Source organism: Oncorhynchus tshawytscha, linkage group LG33, assembly GCF_018296145.1.
Source record: "Oncorhynchus tshawytscha isolate Ot180627B linkage group LG33, Otsh_v2.0, whole genome shotgun sequence".
Classification (NCBI taxonomy): Eukaryota; Metazoa; Chordata; class Actinopteri; order Salmoniformes; family Salmonidae; genus Oncorhynchus; species Oncorhynchus tshawytscha.
Window position 1 is genome coordinate 42,283,022 of NC_056461.1, and position 19,192 is coordinate 42,302,213.

Consider the following 19,192-nt stretch of genomic DNA (forward strand, 5'->3'; position numbering starts at 1 on the left):
AATACAAGATGAATTCAAGGCTTAAATGTGCAAGTTGATCTGGTTTCGCGATAACTTTGCGATACAATTGAAAACACTTCTTAAATTGAGTTTCAAAGGAACCGAAATGGATTTGTGGGCTTCCGTTCTGACGTCAGAACATCAGACCAACCCACGTGGTTAGTAAAAACACCATGGCGGCTGGATTCAAGTAAGTGTACATTGTTACATTCATCGAAATAACCTATATGACCTGTCTGAGATTCTTACACGTCTCCGACATGATAAGACTATACCCACGGATCAGAGGCTTGTTCGACACGCAGGCTAATCGTGTAATAGCTAGTTGGGCTATTCAGTATCCAACACAGATCAGATGCTCTCTGGCTCCACAGACCGTACAGGCTACTGACACAACGAACGTTAGTTAGTAGTTTTGCCATCTAACGTTAATTAGCTAGTCAGTTATTCTAACTAGTTGAATTTGTTGTCCCCAGAACTGCCGAGCCCTTGGAATATCACCGGAGTTTTCTGGTTAGTAGCGCTGTCTTACACCACAGGAGGTTGGTGGTGCCTTGATTAGGGAGGACGGGCTCGTGGTAATGGCTGGAGTAGAATGGTATCAAAGACATCAGACACGTGGTTCGATGCCGTTCCATTTGCTCTGTTCCAGCTATTATTATGAGCCGTCCTCCCCTCAGCAGCCTCCTCTGTCTTACACATTACTTTTCACCTTTGTAAATGTTAGGCTAGTTATGTGGACTTGACACTGACTGCTAGGATGTGATTCCCTGAACAAACTATGATGGTGAACTGTTAGAATATGATTCCCTGAACAAACCATGATGGTGATGGTGAACTGTTAGAATATGATTCCCTGAACAAACCATGATGGTGATGGTGAACTGTTCTCTGCAGAAAGAGAACTGCCGTCCTGATGGAAGGGAGCTGGGTGAATTCAGAACCACTACATTGAATATAGGTGAGAACAACTGAACTGCGATCAGTTTTACTCCCCCATATGTCTCTCTCTCTCCCCCCATATGTCTCTCTCTCTCCCCCCCATATGTCTCTCTCTCCCCCCATGTCTCTCTCTCCCCCCCCACGTCTCTCTCTCTCCCCCCACGTGTCTCTCTCTCTCCCCCCCACGTGTCTCTCTCTCTCCCCCCCCGCGTGTCTCTCTCTCTCCCCCCCACGTGTCTCTCTCTCTCTCCCCCCCACGTGTCTCTCTCTCTCCCCCCATGTGTCTCTCTCTCCCCCCGCGTCTCTCTCTCTCCCCCCCACGTCCCCTCTCCCCCACGCGTGTCTCTCTCCCCCCCACGTCTCTCTCCCCCCCACGTCTCTCTCTCCCCCCGTGTCTCTCTCTCTCCCCCCCACGTGTCTCTCTCTCTCCCCCCCCACGTGTCTCTCTCTCTCCCCCACGTGTCTCTCTCTCTCCCCCCACGTGTCTCTCCCCCCCCCACGTGTCTCTCTCTCCCCCCACGTCTCTCTCTCTCCCCCCCACGTCTCTCTCTCTCTCTCTCCCCCCCACGTGTCTCTCTCTCTCCCCCCGTGTCTCTCTCTCTCCCCCCACGTGTCTCTCCCACGTGTCTCTCTCTCTCCCCCCCCACGTGTCTCTCTCTCTGTCTCTCCCCCCCCACGTGTCTCTCTCTCTCCCCCCACGTGTCTCTCTCTCTCCCCCCCACGTGTCTCTCTCTCTCCCCCCCGTGTCTCTCTCTCTCCCCCCACGTGTCTCTCTCTCCCCCCCCCGTGTCTCTCTCTCCCCCCACGTGTCTCTCTCTCCCCCCACGTGTCCCCCCCACGTGTCTCTCTCTCTCCCCCCACGTGTCTCTCTCTCTCCCCCCGCGCTCCCCCCCGTCTCTCTCTCTCCCCCCGCTCTCTCTCCCCCCACGTGTCTCTCTCTCTCCCCCCACGTGTCTCTCTCTCTCCCCCCCCACGTGTCTCTCTCTCCCCCCCCACGTGTCTCTCTCTCTCCCCCCCACGTGTCTCTCTCTCCCCCCACGTGTCTCTCTCTCCCCCCCACGTGTCTCTCTCTCTCCCCCCCCACGTGTCTCTCTCTCTCTCTCCCCCCCGTGTCTCTCTCTCTCCCCCCCCACGTGTCTCTCTCTCTCTCCCCCACGTCTCTCTCTCTCCCCCATCTCTCTCTCCCCCATCCTCTTCCATCTCCCCCATGTGTCTCTCTCATCCTCTTCCATCTCTCTCTCTAGGGTCTATATCCACAGCAGACGGCTCAGCCCTGGTGAAGATTGGAAACACCACAGTCATGTGTGGCATCAAAGGGGTGAATAGTAACCTGTCCTCAAGTAAAGAACTAAAGCAGAACCTTAGTGACCCGAACAACCCAACTCATTCCCCATTGTATGTGATCCACAGGAACTGACAAGCCCAGCAGTGGATGCGCCTAATAAAGGCTACATTGGTAAGTGGAAGAACTAATAGGTGGAAGAGTTACCTTCTGGGATTTCTGTATACTAGTTCTACAAAGATAGAGAGCAAAAAAACACATGACTAGTTGTTGTTTCAACAACTTTACATTCCCTTGCTGAGTAGCATGGGTGTGTGTGTGTATATATACTGTGTGTGTGTTTGTATATATATACACACACACACACAGTATATATATACACACAGTAAAATATATATTTTACTCTGTGTATATATATATATACTGTTTGTGTGTTGATATACTGTGTTTGTGTATATATATGTATATGTATATACAGTGCCTTGCGAAAGTATTCGGCCCCCTTGAACTTTGCGACCTCTTGCCACATTTCAGGCTTCAAACATAAAGATATAAAACTGTATTTTTTTGTGAAGAATCAACAACAAGTGGGACACAATCATGAAGTGGAACGACATTTATTGGATATTTAAAACTTTTTTAACAAACTGAAAAATTGGGCGTGCAAAATTATTCAGCCCCCTTAAGTTAATACTTTGTAGCGCCACCTTTTGCTGCGATTACAGCTGTAAGTCGCTTGGGGTATGTCTCATCAGTTTTGCACATCGAGAGACTGAAATTTTTTCCCATTCCTCCTTGCAAAACAGCTCGAGCTCAGTGAGGTTGGATGGAGAGCATTTGTGAACAGCAGTTTTCAGTTCTTTCCACAGATTCTCGATTGGATTCAGGTCTGGACTTTGACTTGGCCATTCTAACACCTGGATATGTTTATTTTTGAACCATTCCATTGTAGATTTTGCTTTATGTTTTGGATCATTGTCTTGTTGGAAGACAAATCTCCGTCCCAGTCTCAGGTCTTTTGCAGACTCCATCAGGTTTTTTTCCAGAATGGTCCTGTATTTGGCTCCATCCATCTTTCCATCAATTTTAACCATCTTCCCTGTCCCTGCTGAAGAAAAGCAGGCCCAAACCATGATGCGCCACCACCATGTTTGACAGTGGGGATAGGGTGTTCAGGGTGATGAACTGTGTTGCTTTTACGCCAAACATAACGTTTTGCATTGTTGCCAAAAAGTTCAATTTTGGTTTCATCTGACCAGAGCACCTTCTTCCACATGTTTGGTGTGTCTCCCAGGTGGCTTGTGGCAAACTTTAAATGACACTTTTTATGGATATCTTTAAGAAATGGCTTTCTTCTTGCCACTCTTCCATAAAGGCCAGATTTGTGCAATATACGACTGATTGTTGTCCTATGGACAGAGTCTCCCACCTCAGCTGTAGATCTCTGCAGTTCATCCAGAGTGATCATGGGCCTCTTGGCTGCATCTCTGATCAGTCTTCTCCTTGTATGAGCTGAAAGTTTAGAGGGACGGCCAGGTCTTGGTAGATTTGCAGTGGTCTGATACTCCTTCCATTTCAATATTATCGCTTGCACAGTGCTCCTTGGGATGTTTAAAGCTTGGGAAATCTTTTTGTATCCAAATCCGGCTTTAAACTTCTTCACAACAGTATCTCGGACCTGCCTGGTGTGTTCCTTGTTCTTCATGATGCTCTCTGCGCTTTTAACGGACCTCTGAGACTATCACAGTGCAGGTGCATTTATACAGAGACTTGATTACACACAGGTGGACATTGGATCATTCAGAGATCCTCACTGAACTTCTGGAGAGAGTTTGCTGCACTGAAAGTAAAGGGGCTGAATAATTTTGCATGCCCAATTTTTCAGTTTTTGATTTGTTAAAGTTTGAAATATCCAATAAATGTCGTTCCACTTCATGATTGTGTCCCACTTGTTGTTGATTCTTCACAAAAAAATACAGTTTTATATCTTTGTTTGAAGCCTGAAATGTGGCAAAAGGTCGCAAAGTTCAAGGGGGCCGAATACTTTCGCAAGGCACTGTATATATGTATGTGTGTATGTATATATACTGGGTGTGTGTGTGTGTATATACTGTGTGTATATATGTATTTGACCTGTCTCTCTCAGTACCCAATGTAGACCTGCCTCCTCTGTGTTCGTCTCGGTTCCGTCCTGGACCTCCAGGAGAACAGGCTCAGGCCGCCAGCCAGTTCATCGCTGATGTCATAGAGAGGTAACTTTTTTTAAAGGTCCATGGCAGTTTAAAAAACACACACGATTTTCCTGTTATAGTATATACACTGAGTGTACAAAACATTAAGAACGCCTTCCTAATGTTGAGTTGCACCTTTTGCCCTCAGAACAGCCTCAATTCATTGGGGCATGAAAATCTACAAGGTGTCTAAAGCGTTCCACAGGGATGCTGGCCCACGTTGACTCCAATGCTTCTCACAGTTGTGTCAAGTTGGCTGGATGTCCTTTGGGTGGTGGACCGTTCTTGATACACACAGGAAACTGTTGAGCGTGAAAAACCCAGCAGCTTTGCAGTACTTGACACAAACCGGTGCGCCTGGTAACTACGACCATACGCTGTTCAAAGGCACTTAAATATTTTGTCTTACCCATTCACCCTCTGAATGGCACACATACATACATACATACATACATACATACATACATACATACATACATACATACATACATACATACATACATACACACATACATACACACATACATACATACATACATACACATACATACACACATACATACATACATACATACATACATACATACATACATACATACATACATACACACATACATACATACATACATACATACATACATACATACACACACACATACATACATACATACACACACATACATACATACATGCATACATACATACATGCATACATGCATACATACATACATGCATACATACATACACAATCCATGTCTCAAGGCTTAAAAATCCAAATTGAACCGGTTTCCTCCCCTTCATCTACACTGACTGAAGTGGATTTAACTAGTGACATCAATACAGGATCACAGCTTTAACCTGGTCAGTCTATGTCATGGAAAGAGCAGGTGTTCCTAATGTTTTGTACACTCGGCTTACATCTCCATACTATGAGGTTGGAATAATACTGTGACCATGATGATGATGATGATGATGATGCCCTTTTTAGCGTAACAGCTATTTGACGAGCCTCAAATGGTCACTGGCATTTTCAAATGTCATATATTTCCGTGGAGGTTTGTAAACATTATTTTTGCCTTGCAGCTCTGCCGTCGTCCAGAAAGAGGACTTGTGCATTGTGAAAGGAAAGGTAGTTCTGTTAACTTCACCATGTGACGCACTGAGAGGACTGTTACACACTGTGTTTTTACTACCACAGCTTAATACATGTCGTCTACCGGGGTTGGGGATCAATTCAGAAATTAAACCACATTCCGAGTGTTCCTCGTTGAAAAGCATTGTAAGAGAATTTGAATTTCACTGTACTGAGATTGATTGGGAATTGAACTTGACCTCAACCACCTCAGATTGCCGGTTTTACTGATCTCTAGTTTTCAACTGTGATTCTGATACTTGGCTCTGCTGTTCTCTAGCTGTGTTGGGTCCTGTACTGTGACATCATGTGTCTGGACTATGACGGCAACTTGTTGGACGCCTGTCTCATCGCCCTGCTGGCTGCTCTTAAGAACGGTGAGACCTGGGGTCTATTCATTAGTCCGATTGCGTTGCAAAACATTTTTAAAGCAGAAAATGTTTTGCAATGGGGAAAAAAACAAGCATTTCCTTTAGAGTTTGCAACAGACAAAACGTTTTGTGACGTTTTGTGACTAATGAATACACCCCTGCTGACGTTTTCACTGTGCTGATGTAGTGTACATGACTGTGGCTCAGGATTTCTGGTGCTAACTCCAAAAAAAACAGTGTCAGGAGGAATTTCCTCTTGGTCTGGAGGTCAAGACGCTGGTTTCTCTCCACGTGGGAGACCTCGGGTTCAGATCCTGCCTGTGACACTGTCACTTCCTGTCTGAGTTTTAAAAAATTAAAAAAAATTTTTTGTGAGGGATGTGATTGGCTCAACATTTAACAGTAACCAGCTACTGTTGTAATCGTATCGACCTCATGGCTGTATATAATTTTCTTAGTATGACCTTAGGGGGGGAAAATAGCAATTCCTGATTTTTGAAAAAACATCTTATTTTTGGAAAGCGCCTGACGTTTTGTTATAATATATAATGCCCTTGTCGCCTGGTTTCACACAGCACGTCTCCCAGAGGTGACAGTCAACAAAGAGACCGAGGTTCCTGAGGTGACCCTGGAGAACAGGAGAGGTCTGAACATCCACAAACACCCTGTAGGGGCCTCTTTCATTGTGTTTGATGAGTAAGTGTCTTTCATTCACCATCACTCAGGGCCATTTCCTGTTTTTAGTTCACACCCAGAGAGGAGATTTAAGCTTCATGATAAACTATGTGAATTCTTTACTATGGACTTATTGTGACGTGAGTGATCATAGATATGTATTATATCAGTGGTCACCAACATTTTCTGAGTCAAGATCACTTTCACAGCCGAGATCTGCCACTCCAATTTGATTTTTTTACGACTTAAAAAAGGACGTTAACCTAAAAGTTTGTGCAGTAGGTCTGATGCATTATCACATCATATTGACTATATGCCTGGCCTGATACATTATCTCAGCATATTGGCTATATGCCTGGCCTGATACATTATCTCAGCATATTGACTATATGCCTGGCCTGATACATTATCTCAGCATATTGGCTATATGCCTGGCCTGATACATTATCTCAGCATATTGGCTATATGCCTGGCCTGATACATTATCTCAGCATATTGGCTATATGCCTGGCCTGATACATTATCTCAGCATATTGGCTATATGCCTGGACTGATACATTATCTCAGCATATTGGCTATATGCCTGGCCTGATACATTATCTCAGCATATTGACTATATGCCTGGCCTGATACATTATCTCAGCATATTGGCTATATGCCTGGCCTGATACATTATCTCAGCATATTGGCTATATGCCTGGCCTGATACATTATCTCAGCATATTGGCTATATGCCTGGCCTGATACATTATCTCAGCATATTGGCTATATGCCTGGCCTGATACATTATCTCAGCATATTGGCTATATGCCTGGCCTGATACATTATCTCAGCATATTGGCTATATGCCTGGCCTGATACATTATCTCAGCATATTGGCTATATGCCTGGCCTGATACATTATCTCAGCATATTGGCTATATGCCTGGCCTGATACATTATCTCAGCATATTGGCTATATGCCTGGCCTGATACATTATCTCAGCATATTGGCTATATGCCTGGCCTGATACATTATCTCAGCATATTGGCTATATGCCTGGCCTGATACATTATCTCAGCATATTGGCTATATGCCTGGCCTGATACATTATCTCAGCATATTGGCTATATGCCTGGCCTGATACATTATCTCAGCATATTGGCTATATGCCTGGCCTGATACATTATCTCAGCATATTGGCTATATGCCTGGCCTGATACATTATCTCAGCATATTGGCTATATGCCTGGCCTGATACATTATCTCAGCATATTGGCTATATGCCTGGCCTGATACATTATCTCAGCATATTGGCTATATGCCTGGCCTGATACATTATCTCAGCATATTGGCTATATGCCTGGCCTGATACATTATCTCAGCATATTGGCTATATGCCTGGCCTGATACATTATCTCAGCATATTGGCTATATGCCTGGCCTGATACATTATCTCAGCATATTGGCTATATGCCTGGCCTGATACATTATCTCAGCATATTGGCTATATGCCTGGCCTGATACATTATCTCAGCATATTGGCTATATGCCTGGCCTGATACATTATCTCAGCAAATTGGCTATATGCCTGGCCTGATACATTATCTCAGCATATTGGCTATATGCCTGGCCTGATACATTATCTCAGCATATTGGCTATATGCCTGGCCTGATACATTATCTCAGCATATTGGCTATATGCCTGGCCTGATACACTGAAGTCGGATTTCAGAGATATCCGAGTTCCTAGTTGTTTTGAACACGGCATTAGTCTCAGCGGCGGGAAGGGGAGAGTAGCAGAGGGTCGGTCTCTCACGGTACCTGCCTTCTCTCTCCTTCCTTTCCTCTGGTGAGACTGACCGGAGAGGGGACACGGTCTTCCCACCTGAATGAACTGAAGTCACACCGTATCTACCAACAAATTCATGTTCCTCCGATGACCAGAGAAAGTGAAATATTCCTCCATATTAGAATAGACACGACGAGAAACTAATAATAACAAAACCGCAGGGCTTTCGATACGGGGCTTTCTGGTTCAAGTGTAGCTACCGCCAGCGGGGCTTTCTGGTTCAAGTGTAGCTACCGCCAACGGGGCATTCTGGTTCAAGTGTAGCTACCGCCAACGGGGCTTTCTGGTTCAAGTGTAGCTACCGCCAACGGGGCTTTCTGGTTCAAGTGTAGCTACCGCCAACGGGGCTTTCTGGTTCAAGTGTAGCTACCGCCAACGGGGCTTTCTGGTTCAAGTGTAGCTACCGCCAACGGGGCTTTCTGGTTCAAGTGTAGCTACCGCCAACGGGGCTTTCTGGTTCAAGTGTAGCTACCGCCAACGGGGCTTTCTGGTTCAAGTGTAGCTACCGCCAACGGGGCTTTCTGGTTCAAGTGTAGTCATTGTCGGTGTCTTTTCTGCAGAAATGTTTGGTGATCGACTAGGAATGCCTTGGAAGATCGACCAGGTGCTTGCGATCGACTGGTTGGTGACCACTGTGTTATATGCTTCTAACAGTGTTGTCTGTCCTGTGTAGCTCTATAATGATTGTCGACCCCACCGCTGAGGAAGAGAGCCTGTCTACAGCCACAATCACAGTGGTAACAGATGAGGAAGAGCGACTCTGTGCCCTCCACAAGCCAGGTTAGAGAGCCACACTGTCTGGTCCCCTAACCACTCCTATATTCAGTGTCTGGTCTCCTAACCCACTCCTATAGTCACTGTCTGGTCCCCTATCCCACTCCTATAGTGACTGTCTGGTCCCCTAACACACTCCTATAGTGACTGTCTGGTCCCCTAACCCACTCCTATAGTCACTGTCTGGTTCCCTAACCTTACCACACTGTCTGGTCCCCTAACCCACTCCTATAGACACTGTCTGGTCCCCTAACCTTACCACACTGTCTGGTCCCCTAACCCACTCCTATAGACACTGTCTGGTCCCCTAACCCACTCCTATAGACACTGTCTGGTTCCCTAACCCACTCCTATAGACACTGTCTGGTCCCCTAACCCACTCCTATAGACACTGTCTGGTCCCCTAACCCACTCCTATAGACACTGTCTGGTCCCCTAACCCACTCCTATAGACACTGTCTGGTCCCCTAACCCACTCCTATAGACACTGTCTGGTCCCCTAACCCACTCCTATAGACACTGTCTGGTTCCCTAACCCACTCCTATAGACACTGTCTGGTCCCCTAACCCACTCCTATAGACACTGTCTGGTCCCCTAACCCACTCCTATAGACACTGTCTGGTTCCCTAACCCACTCCTATAGACACTGTCTGGTTCCCTAACCCACTTCTATAGACACTGTCTGGTCCCCTAACCCACTCTTATAGTCACTGTCTGGTTCCCTAACCTTACCACACTGTCTGGTCCCCTAACCCACTCTTATAGTCACTGTCTGGCCCCTAACCCACTCTTATAGTCACTGTCTGGCCCCCTAACCCACTCCTATACACTGTCTGGTCCCCTAACCCACTCCTATAGACACTGTCTGGTCCCCTAACCTTACCACACTGTCTGGTCCCCTAACCCACTCCTATAGACACTGTCTGGTCCCCTAACCCACTCCTATAGACACTGTCTGGTCCCCTAACCTTACCACACGGTCTGGTTCCCTAACCCACTTCTATAGACACTGTCTGGTTCCCTAACCCACTTCTATAGACACTGTCTGGTCCCCTAACCCACTCTTATAGTCACTGTCTGGTTCCCTAACCTTACCACACTGTCTGGTCCCCTAACCCACTCCTATAGACACTGTCTGGTCCCCTAACCCACTCCTATAGTCACTGTCTGGTCCCTTAACCCACTCCTATAGTCACTGTCTGGTCCCCTAACCCACTCCTATAGACACTGTCTGGTCCCCTAACCCACTCCTATAGACACTGTCTGGTCCCTAACCCACTCCTATAGACACTGTCTGGTTCCCTAACCTTACCACACTGTCTGGTCCCCTAACCCACTCTTATAGTCACTGTCTGGCCCCCTAACCCACTCCTATACACTGTCTGGTCCCCTAACCCACTCCTATAGTCACTGTCTGGTTCCCTAACCTTACCACACTGTCTGGTCCCCTAACCCACTCCTATAGACACTGTCTGGTCCCCTAACCCACTCCTATAGACACTGTCTGGTCCCCTAACCTTACCACCGGTCTGGTTCCCTAACCCACTCCTATAGTCACTGTCTGGTCCCCTAACCCACTCCTATAGTCACTGTCTGGTCCCTTAACCCACTCCTATAGACACTGTCTGGTTCCCTAACCTTACCACACTGTCTGGTTCCCTAACCACTCCTATAGTCACTGTCTGGTCCCTTAACCCACTCCTATAGTCACTGTCTGGTCCCTTAACCCACTCCTATAGTCACTGTCTGGTCCCCTAACCCACTCCTATAGACACTGTCTGGTCCCCTAACCCACTCCTATAGACACTGTCTGGTCCCCTAACCCACTCCTATAGTCACTGTCTGGTCCCCTAACCCACTCCTATAGACACTGTCTGGTCCCCTAACCCACTCCTATAGACACTGTCTGGTCCCCTAACCACTCCTATAGTCACTGTCTGGTCCCCTAACCACTCCTATAGTCACTGTCTGGTCCCCTAACCCACTCCTATAGACACTGTCTGGTCCCCTAACCACTCCTATAGACACTGTCTGGTCCCCTAACCCACTCCTATAGACACTGTCTGGTCCCCTAACCACTCCTATAGACACTGTCTGGTCCCCTAACCCACTCCTATAGACACTGTCTGGTCCCCTAACCACTCCTATAGACACTGTCTGGTCCCCTAACCACTCCTATAGACACTGTCTGGTCCCTAACCACTCCTATAGACACTGTCTGGTCCCCTAACCCACTCCTATAGACACTGTCTGGTCCCCTAACCCACTCCTATAGACACTGTCTGGTCCCCTAACCCACTCCTATAGACACTGTCTGGTCCCCTAACCCACTCCTATAGACACTGTCTGGTCCCCTAACCCACTCCTATAGTCACTGTCTGGTTCCCTAACCTTACCACACTGTCTGGTCCCCTAACCACTCCTATAGTCACTGTCTGGTCCCTTAACCCACTCCTATAGTCACTGTCTGGTCCCCTAACCCACTCCTATAGACACTGTCTGGTCCCCTAACCCACTCCTATAGACACTGTCTGGTCCCCTAACCCACTCCTATAGACACTGTCTGGTCCCCTAACCACTCCTATAGACACTGTCTGGTCCCCTAACCCACTCCTATAGACACTGTCTGGTCCCCTAACCACTCCTATAGTCACTGTCTGGTCCCCTAACCCACTCCTATAGTCACTGTCTGGTCCCTTAACCCACTCCTATAGTCACTGTCTGGTCCCCTAACCCACTCCTATAGACACTGTCTGGTCCCCTAACCACTCCTATAGACACTGTCTGGTCCCCTAACCACTCCTATAGACACTGTCTGGTCCCCTAACCCACTCCTATAGACACTGTCTGGTCCCCTAACCACTCCTATAGACACTGTCTGGTCCCCTAACCCACTTCTATAGACACTGTCTGGTCCCCTAACCCACTTCTATAGACACTGTCTGGTCCCCTAACCCACTCCTATAGACACTGTCTGGTTCCCTAACCTTACCACACTGTCTGGTCCCCTAACCACTCCTATAGTCACTGTCTGGTCCGCCACTACCCACTCCTATAGACACTGTCTGGTCCCCTAACCCACTCCTATAGACACTGTCTGGTCCCCTAACCCACTCCTATAGACACTGTCTGGTCCGCCACTACCCAGACCCAAATCATCGATGATGTCGTCCCCACAGTGACCGTATGTACATATCCCAACCAGAAGCCATTGATTACAGGCAACATCCACACTGAGCTAAAGGCTAGAACTGCCGCTTTCAAGGAGAGGGAAATCTAGTCCCGATGCTCATTAAAAATCCAGCCCTCGGGAACAACAGGTAAAGCATCAATACAGGACTAAGATTGAATCCAACTACACTGGCTCTGACACTCGTTGGATGTGGCAGGGCTTGCAAACTATTATGGATTTCAAAGGGAAAACAAGCCCCGAGCTGCCCAATGTCCTCTATGCTCGCTTTGAGGCAAACAACACTGAAACATGCGTGACAGCACCAGCTGTTCTAGACGACTATATGATCACGCTCTCCGTAGCCAATGTGAGTAAAACTTTAAACAGGTCAACATCCTCAGACCGATTACCAGGACGTGTACTCAGAGCATGCGTGACCAACTGGCAAGTGTCTTCACTGACATTTTCAACCTCTCCCTGACTGAGTCTGTAATACCTCATAAAATCCCTGTGCCTAAGAACACCAAGGTATCCCGCATAAATGGGAAAAGGGAAGGTGGGATACCTAGTCAGTTGTCCAAGAATGTATTGAAATGAAATGTGTATTCTGCATTGAACCCAACTTCTCAGAGAATCAGAGAGGTGTGGGGGGCTGGAATAATCAACATTCACATCTTCAGTGCCCGGGGAACAGTGGGTTAACTGCCTTGTTCAGGGACAGAAGGACAGATTTGTACCTTGTCAGCTCGGGGATTTGATACAACTACTTTTCGGTTACTGGCCCAACGCTCTAACCAAATGACTACTGACCCGTAGCACTCACATTTGTAGCTATGAAATTCTTTGAAAGGCTGGTAATGGCTCACAACACCATTATCCCAGAAACCCTAGACCCAATCCAATACGCATACCGCCCCAACAATCTCTATCGCACTCCACACTGCCCTTTCCCACCTGGATAAAGGAACACTTATGTGAGAATGCTGTTCATTGACTACAGCTCAGCGTTCAACACCATAGTGCCCTCAAAGCTCATCACTAAGCTAAGGAGCCTGGGACTGAACACCTCCCTCTGCAACTGGATCCTGGACTTCCTGACGGGCCGCCCCCAGGTGGTAAGGGTAGGCAACAACACATCTGCCACGCTGATCCTCAACAAGTGGCTCAGGGGTGTGTGCTTAGTCCCCTCCTGTACTCGCTGTTCACCCATGATTGTGTGGCCAAGTACACTGCAACATGAAGTTTGCCGACGACACAAGGGTGGTCTGCCTGATCACCGACAACGATGAGACAGCCTATAGGGAGGTCAGAGGTCAGAGACCTGTCAGTGTGGTGCCAGGACAACAACCTCTCCCTCAACGATGAGACAGCCTATAGGGAGGTCAGAGGTCAGAGACCTGGCAGTGTGGTGCCAGGACAACAACCTCTCCCTCAATGTGAGCAAGACAAAGGAGCTGATCGTTGACTTCAGGAAAAGACGGGCCGAACAGGCCCCCATTGACGGGGCTGCAGTGGAGCAGGTTGAGAGCTTCAAGTTCCTTGGTGTCCACATCACCAGCAAACCCACCAAGACAGTCGCGAAGAGGGCACTACAACGCCTATTCTCCCTCAGGAAAAGATTTGTCACGGGTCCCCAGATCCTCAGTTCTACAGCTGCACCATCGAGAGCATCCTGACGAGTTGCATCACAGCCTGGTATGGCAACTGCTCGGCATCAAACCGCTACAGAGGGTAGTGTGTACAGTACATCACTGGGGCCAAGCTTCCTGACATGCAGGACCTCTATACCAGGAAGGCCCTAAAAATGGTCAGATTCCAGCCACCCAAGTCAGGGTATTCTCTCTGCTACCGCACGGCAAGCCGTACCGGAGGGCCAAGTCTAGGACCAAAAGGCTCCTTAACAGCTTCTACCCCCAAGCCATCAGACTGCTGAACAGCTTCTACCCCCAAGCCATCAGACTGCTGAACAGCTTCTAAGCCATCAGACTGCTGAACAGCTTCTACCCCCAAGCCATCAGACTGCTGAACAGCTTCTACCCCCAAGCCATCAGACTGCTGAACAGCTTCTACCCCCAAGCCATCAGACTGCTGAACAGCTTCTACAGCCATCAGACTGCTGAACCCCCCCAAGCCATCAGACTGCTGAACAGCTTCTACCCCCAAGCCATCAGACTGCTGAACAGCTTCTACCCCCAAGCCTTCAGACTGCTGAACAGTTGATGAAATGGCGACCCAGACTATTTTCATTAACCCAGTGTTTTTTTTCTTTGTATGCTCCTGCTACTCTATCATCTATGCACAGTCACTTGAATAACCCAACCTACATGTACAGTGGGGCAAAAAAAGTATTTAGTCAGCCACCAATTGTGCAAGTTCTCCCACTTAAAAAGATGAGGCTATACTTATTTTCCACCATAATTTGCAAATAAATCCATTAATCCTACAATGTGATTTTTTTTTCTTCTCATTTTGTCTGTCATAGTTGAAGTGTACCTATGATAAAAATTACAGGCCTCTCATCTTTTTAAGTGGGAGAACTTGCACAATTGGTGGCTGACTAAATACTTTTTTTGCCCCACTGTACATATTACCTCGACTAACCGGTACCCCCTTTTATATAGCTTCGCTACTGTTTAGTTCATTTTTAATCTACTTTTACTTTAGTAATATTTTCTTAACTACACTGTTTTAAGGGCTTGTAAAGTAAGCATTTAACGGTAAGGTCTACACCCGTTGTATTCGGCGAACAACATTTAAAATATATTTCTTGTTAGCCCCTCCCTAGTCTTCACTGCCTAGAACCAAATCCAACCCTCTCAACCCAGACCCAAAACAAACCTAAACCCCTTCCCCCAATATAGTGTTTTCAGACCACTTTACTTTTTCACATTTTTGTTTTTATAGCCTGATTTAAAAAAAATAATTATTGATTCAATTAAGATTGTCACTGTCCTAGACACATTACACCATAATGTCAAGTGGAATTATGTATTTAGAAAATGTTTACAAATTTAAAAGCTGAAATGTCTTAAGTCAAAATGTTTTCAACCCTAAATAAGTTCAGGAGTAGAAATGTGAAATGTGCTTAATAAGTTGCATGGAGTCACTCTGTTCGCAATAAGTGTTTGATTTGACTACCTCATCTCTGTACCCCACATATACAATTACAGTATATGTTAGTGTAACGGATGTGAAACGGCTAGCTTAGTTAGCGGTGGTGCGCGCTAAATAGGGTTTCAATCGGTGACGTCACTTGCTCTGAGACCTTGAAGTAGTAGTTCCCCTTTGCTCTGCAGGGGCCACGGCTTTTGTGGAGCGATGGGTCACGATGCTTCGTGGGTGACTGTTGTTGTGTGCAGAGGGTCCCTGGTTCGCGCCCGGGTATGGGGGCGAGGGGACGGTCTAAAGTTATACTGTTACATTAGGTCCGTCTGTCAAAGTGAATTTCAAACAGATTCAACCACAAAGACCAGGGATGTTTTCCAATGTCTCGCAAACAAGGTCACCCATTGGTAGATGGATAAAATGAAATAAAAGCAGACATTGAATATCCCTTTGAACACAAAGTTATAATTACACTTTGGATGATGTATTAATGCTCCCAGTCAACACAAAGATACAGGTGTCCTTTCTAACTCAGTTGCTGAAGAGGGATTTTACCGGAGGTTAAACTGAGGAAGAATTAAAAAAAATATTCCGCAACAAGGCACTAAAGTAAAACTGTGGCAATACTAACCGTTATGTTTGGGGCAAATCCAACACATCACTGAGTACCACTCTTCATATTTTCAAGCATGGTGGTGGCTGCATCATGTTATGGGTATGCTTGTCATCGATAAGGACTAAGGAGTTTGTTAGCTCTTTTTTTAATAAAACAAAGCGCAGGCAAAATCCTAAAGGAAAACCTGGTTGTCTGCTTTCCAGACACTGGGAGAGAAATTCACCTTTCAGCAGGACCAATAACCTTAAACAAAATATCAAATATACTCTGGAGTTGCTAACTAAGACATTGAATGTTCCCGAGTGGCCTAGTTAACAGTTTTGAATTAAAATCAGCTTAAATCTATTTCAGGACATGAAAATGGCTGTCTAGTAATGACAAACAACCAACTTGACAGAGTTATGAAAATAATATTGTACAATCCAGGTGTGCAAAGCTCTTAAGAGACTTACCCAGAAAGACTCTCAGCTGTAATCACTGCCAAAAGGTGATTCTAACATGTATTGACACTATCATTGTGTGTAGCTGGGGTGAGGAAAGAAATGACTTTTCATCCATTTTGAATTCTAGGCTGTAAACAACAATGTGGAACAAGTCAAGGGGTGTGAATACTTTCTGATCTCTTTAGAAGTTCTCACGGGTCAGCTGTTGTCTGAACACTCTCCTGCTCTTCTTCTTCTCCAGGTGGTACGTCATTATCAGGTGAGAAGCTTCAGGATTGTATCAGCCGAGCCACGACGAGACACAGGGAGGTCCGCAAACTCATCGACAAAGTCACACAGAGCGACAAGACACCAAAATAAACACACACACACACACGTTTATTTTTCTCTAAAAGTTGTATTTTCCTGTCAATATATATTTTCTTTATCACAACAAACTGCTGATAAAGACCATTTAAAACATTCTGCCTCAGTGTCCCAGAAATGTCTCACACAAATATACACTTGTTCTTGACCCCCCCCACACTAGTACAAGAAAATGCCATATGAAAAAGCACTCAGCAATTGCATGCTGGGAAAACAAGTTCTCTGTGTTCGGCGTCGTGATCATCTTCCCGCAGAGAGCGCTATTCTGTGACCGTAAAATGGCACACTATTTCCTACATAGCGCACTAGTTTTAACCAGAGCCTGATCAACAGTAGTACACGATGGAGGGAATAGTGACCCATTTTCAGATGCACCCAAAGCCATGGAGAATCAGGCACGGTCGTTGACGAGGATTCTTCTGAGTTGTGCTGTCCGTCCATGAGTTAGGCTCTGTTTGAGTCCCCGCAGGGGGGGGCATAACAGGACAGCCAGGACAGCCGTCGGGGGAGGAAACACCTCCCACTAACAAAAGAACGCATCATTTCCTAACACATTTCAAAAATAGGTTATTTTAAAAACGGTGGGTTCTCTGTTTCTAAAAAACAGTTCTATGGTCGTCACACCAACCAAAAGCATTATTGATAACACTTTCCTCTACACCCATAACCTCTCAATACAGTCAACACACTGTTATGACCCATGTATTTACCCCGGTTGTGAGATTGTTATTTTATGGCTGGTCAAAACCCACACTAACTCAAATCAGTTTTTTTCCCCAGGCAAAGTTCCTTAAAAAAAATTAAAAAAAACTTTAAGTTTTTGTTCCATCATATTAAAAAAAAAAAAAAACTTGTAGAAAATACACTTTATGCCCGTCATAATCAGATAGTCCTTTTGTGTACATGTCCTTGTGTCAGTCACAAAGAGGGTGTCTTGTCCTGCATTCATCCCAGTCATCAACAACAGAGCATTGGACTAGGTGCATGTCTGACATCAATGTGTACACAATTACAATTAATATTTAATATGGTACATTAAAAAAAAAAAAGGTTATAACACATGTACTGTTGACACGTAGGTTACGGTGCAATGGAATATTTTGCCTTGTGGTTTTGACACTTATGTAGGTGTCACAACAGCCATATACCCCAATACATGTCACAACCGGTCTAAATATGTGTGTTATGACCGTGACATTACGTGTTATGGTGTTGGGTGAGAAAGTGTTATCCATTATTACATCATACATTTCATCTTGTCTCCGCTACAAAATAACAAGTGTTTTTGCCTGTAGTCTCCACAGTGAGGGAGTTGGGAGGCAACAGAGTCTCCACAGTGAGGGAGTTGGGAGGCAACAGAGTCTCCACAGTGAGGGAGTTGGGAGGCAGAGTCTCCACAGTGAGGGAGTTGGGAGGCAGAGGATCTCCACAGTGAGGGAGTTGGGAGGCAAGAGGAGTCTCCACAGTGAGGGAGTTGGGAGGCAAGAGGATCTCCACAGTGAGGGAGTTGGGAGGCAAGAGGATCTCCACAGTGAGGGAGTTGGGAGGCAAGAGAGTCTCCACAGTGAGGGAGTTGGGAGGCAACCGAGTCTCCACAGTGAGGGAGTTGGGAGGCAACCGAGTCTCCACAGTGAGGGAGTTGGGAGGCAGAGTCTCCACAGTGAGGGAGTTGGGAGGCAGAGTCTCCACAGTGAGGGAGTTGGGAGGCAGAGTCTCCACAGTGAGGGAGTTGGGAGGCAACAGAGTCTCCGCAGTGAGGGAGTTGGGAGGCAACAGAGTCTCCGCAGTGAGGGAGTAAAGAGTGCAGTTTGGATCATTCATGTCTTCATGAAGTGGAAGGGGTTGGTTTTCTCTCCATGATTTGGGAAGGTGCCATGGCATTGCTCACCAGATGGCTGGGGGTCATTTTATGAGTGTGTGTGTGTGTGTGTGTAGGGGGTCGTCATGATTAGGGGTGGGGCTGCGGTGTGCTCCTCTTCCTCTTACTTCTTGGTTGGCTGGCGGTATGTAGCCGTGGCGACACCCCCGGAGGCCCCGCCCCCCTCATAGCCATTTGCTGCTGCATTTGGTGCAAGAATTGCAACTGATGGAGAGAGAGGGAGGGATGGAGATAACAGGTCAGTTCAATGGCATGCACTCTGGGTAACCCTTTACTTGGACCTTCTGTCATAACAGCAGACTGGCACCCAGATTAGCATCACGTGAAGCAATAACTATCAGATTAGCATCACGTGAAGCTATAACAGTGTC

At 46.6% G+C, this 19,192-nt stretch overlaps 2 protein-coding genes across 2 annotated transcripts in view; one reads left to right on the forward strand and one right to left on the reverse strand.

Annotated features, from left to right (window-relative positions):
* Nucleotides 1-108: 108 nt before the first annotated feature.
* Nucleotides 109-17,038, forward strand: exosc8 (exosome component 8). Its single transcript, XM_042311508.1, has 11 exons — nucleotides 109-190; nucleotides 477-513; nucleotides 898-961; nucleotides 2,187-2,260; nucleotides 2,353-2,398; nucleotides 4,371-4,476; nucleotides 5,539-5,584; nucleotides 5,868-5,964; nucleotides 6,534-6,654; nucleotides 9,139-9,245; nucleotides 16,818-17,038. Exons 1-11 carry the CDS (start codon nucleotides 174-176, stop codon nucleotides 16,934-16,936), a joined length of 834 nt encoding a protein of 277 aa, XP_042167442.1. The 5' UTR covers nucleotides 109-173; the 3' UTR covers nucleotides 16,937-17,038.
* A 1,850-nt stretch (nucleotides 17,039-18,888) lies between these two features.
* supt20 (SPT20 homolog, SAGA complex component) overlaps nucleotides 18,889-19,192 on the reverse strand; it is a 48,036-nt gene continuing 47,732 nt past the window's right edge. Inside the window, 1 exon segment of the mRNA XM_042311507.1 lies at nucleotides 18,889-19,025. Within this exon segment, the coding sequence (XP_042167441.1) occupies nucleotides 18,891-19,025 (135 nt within the window). The 3' untranslated portion in view covers nucleotides 18,889-18,890.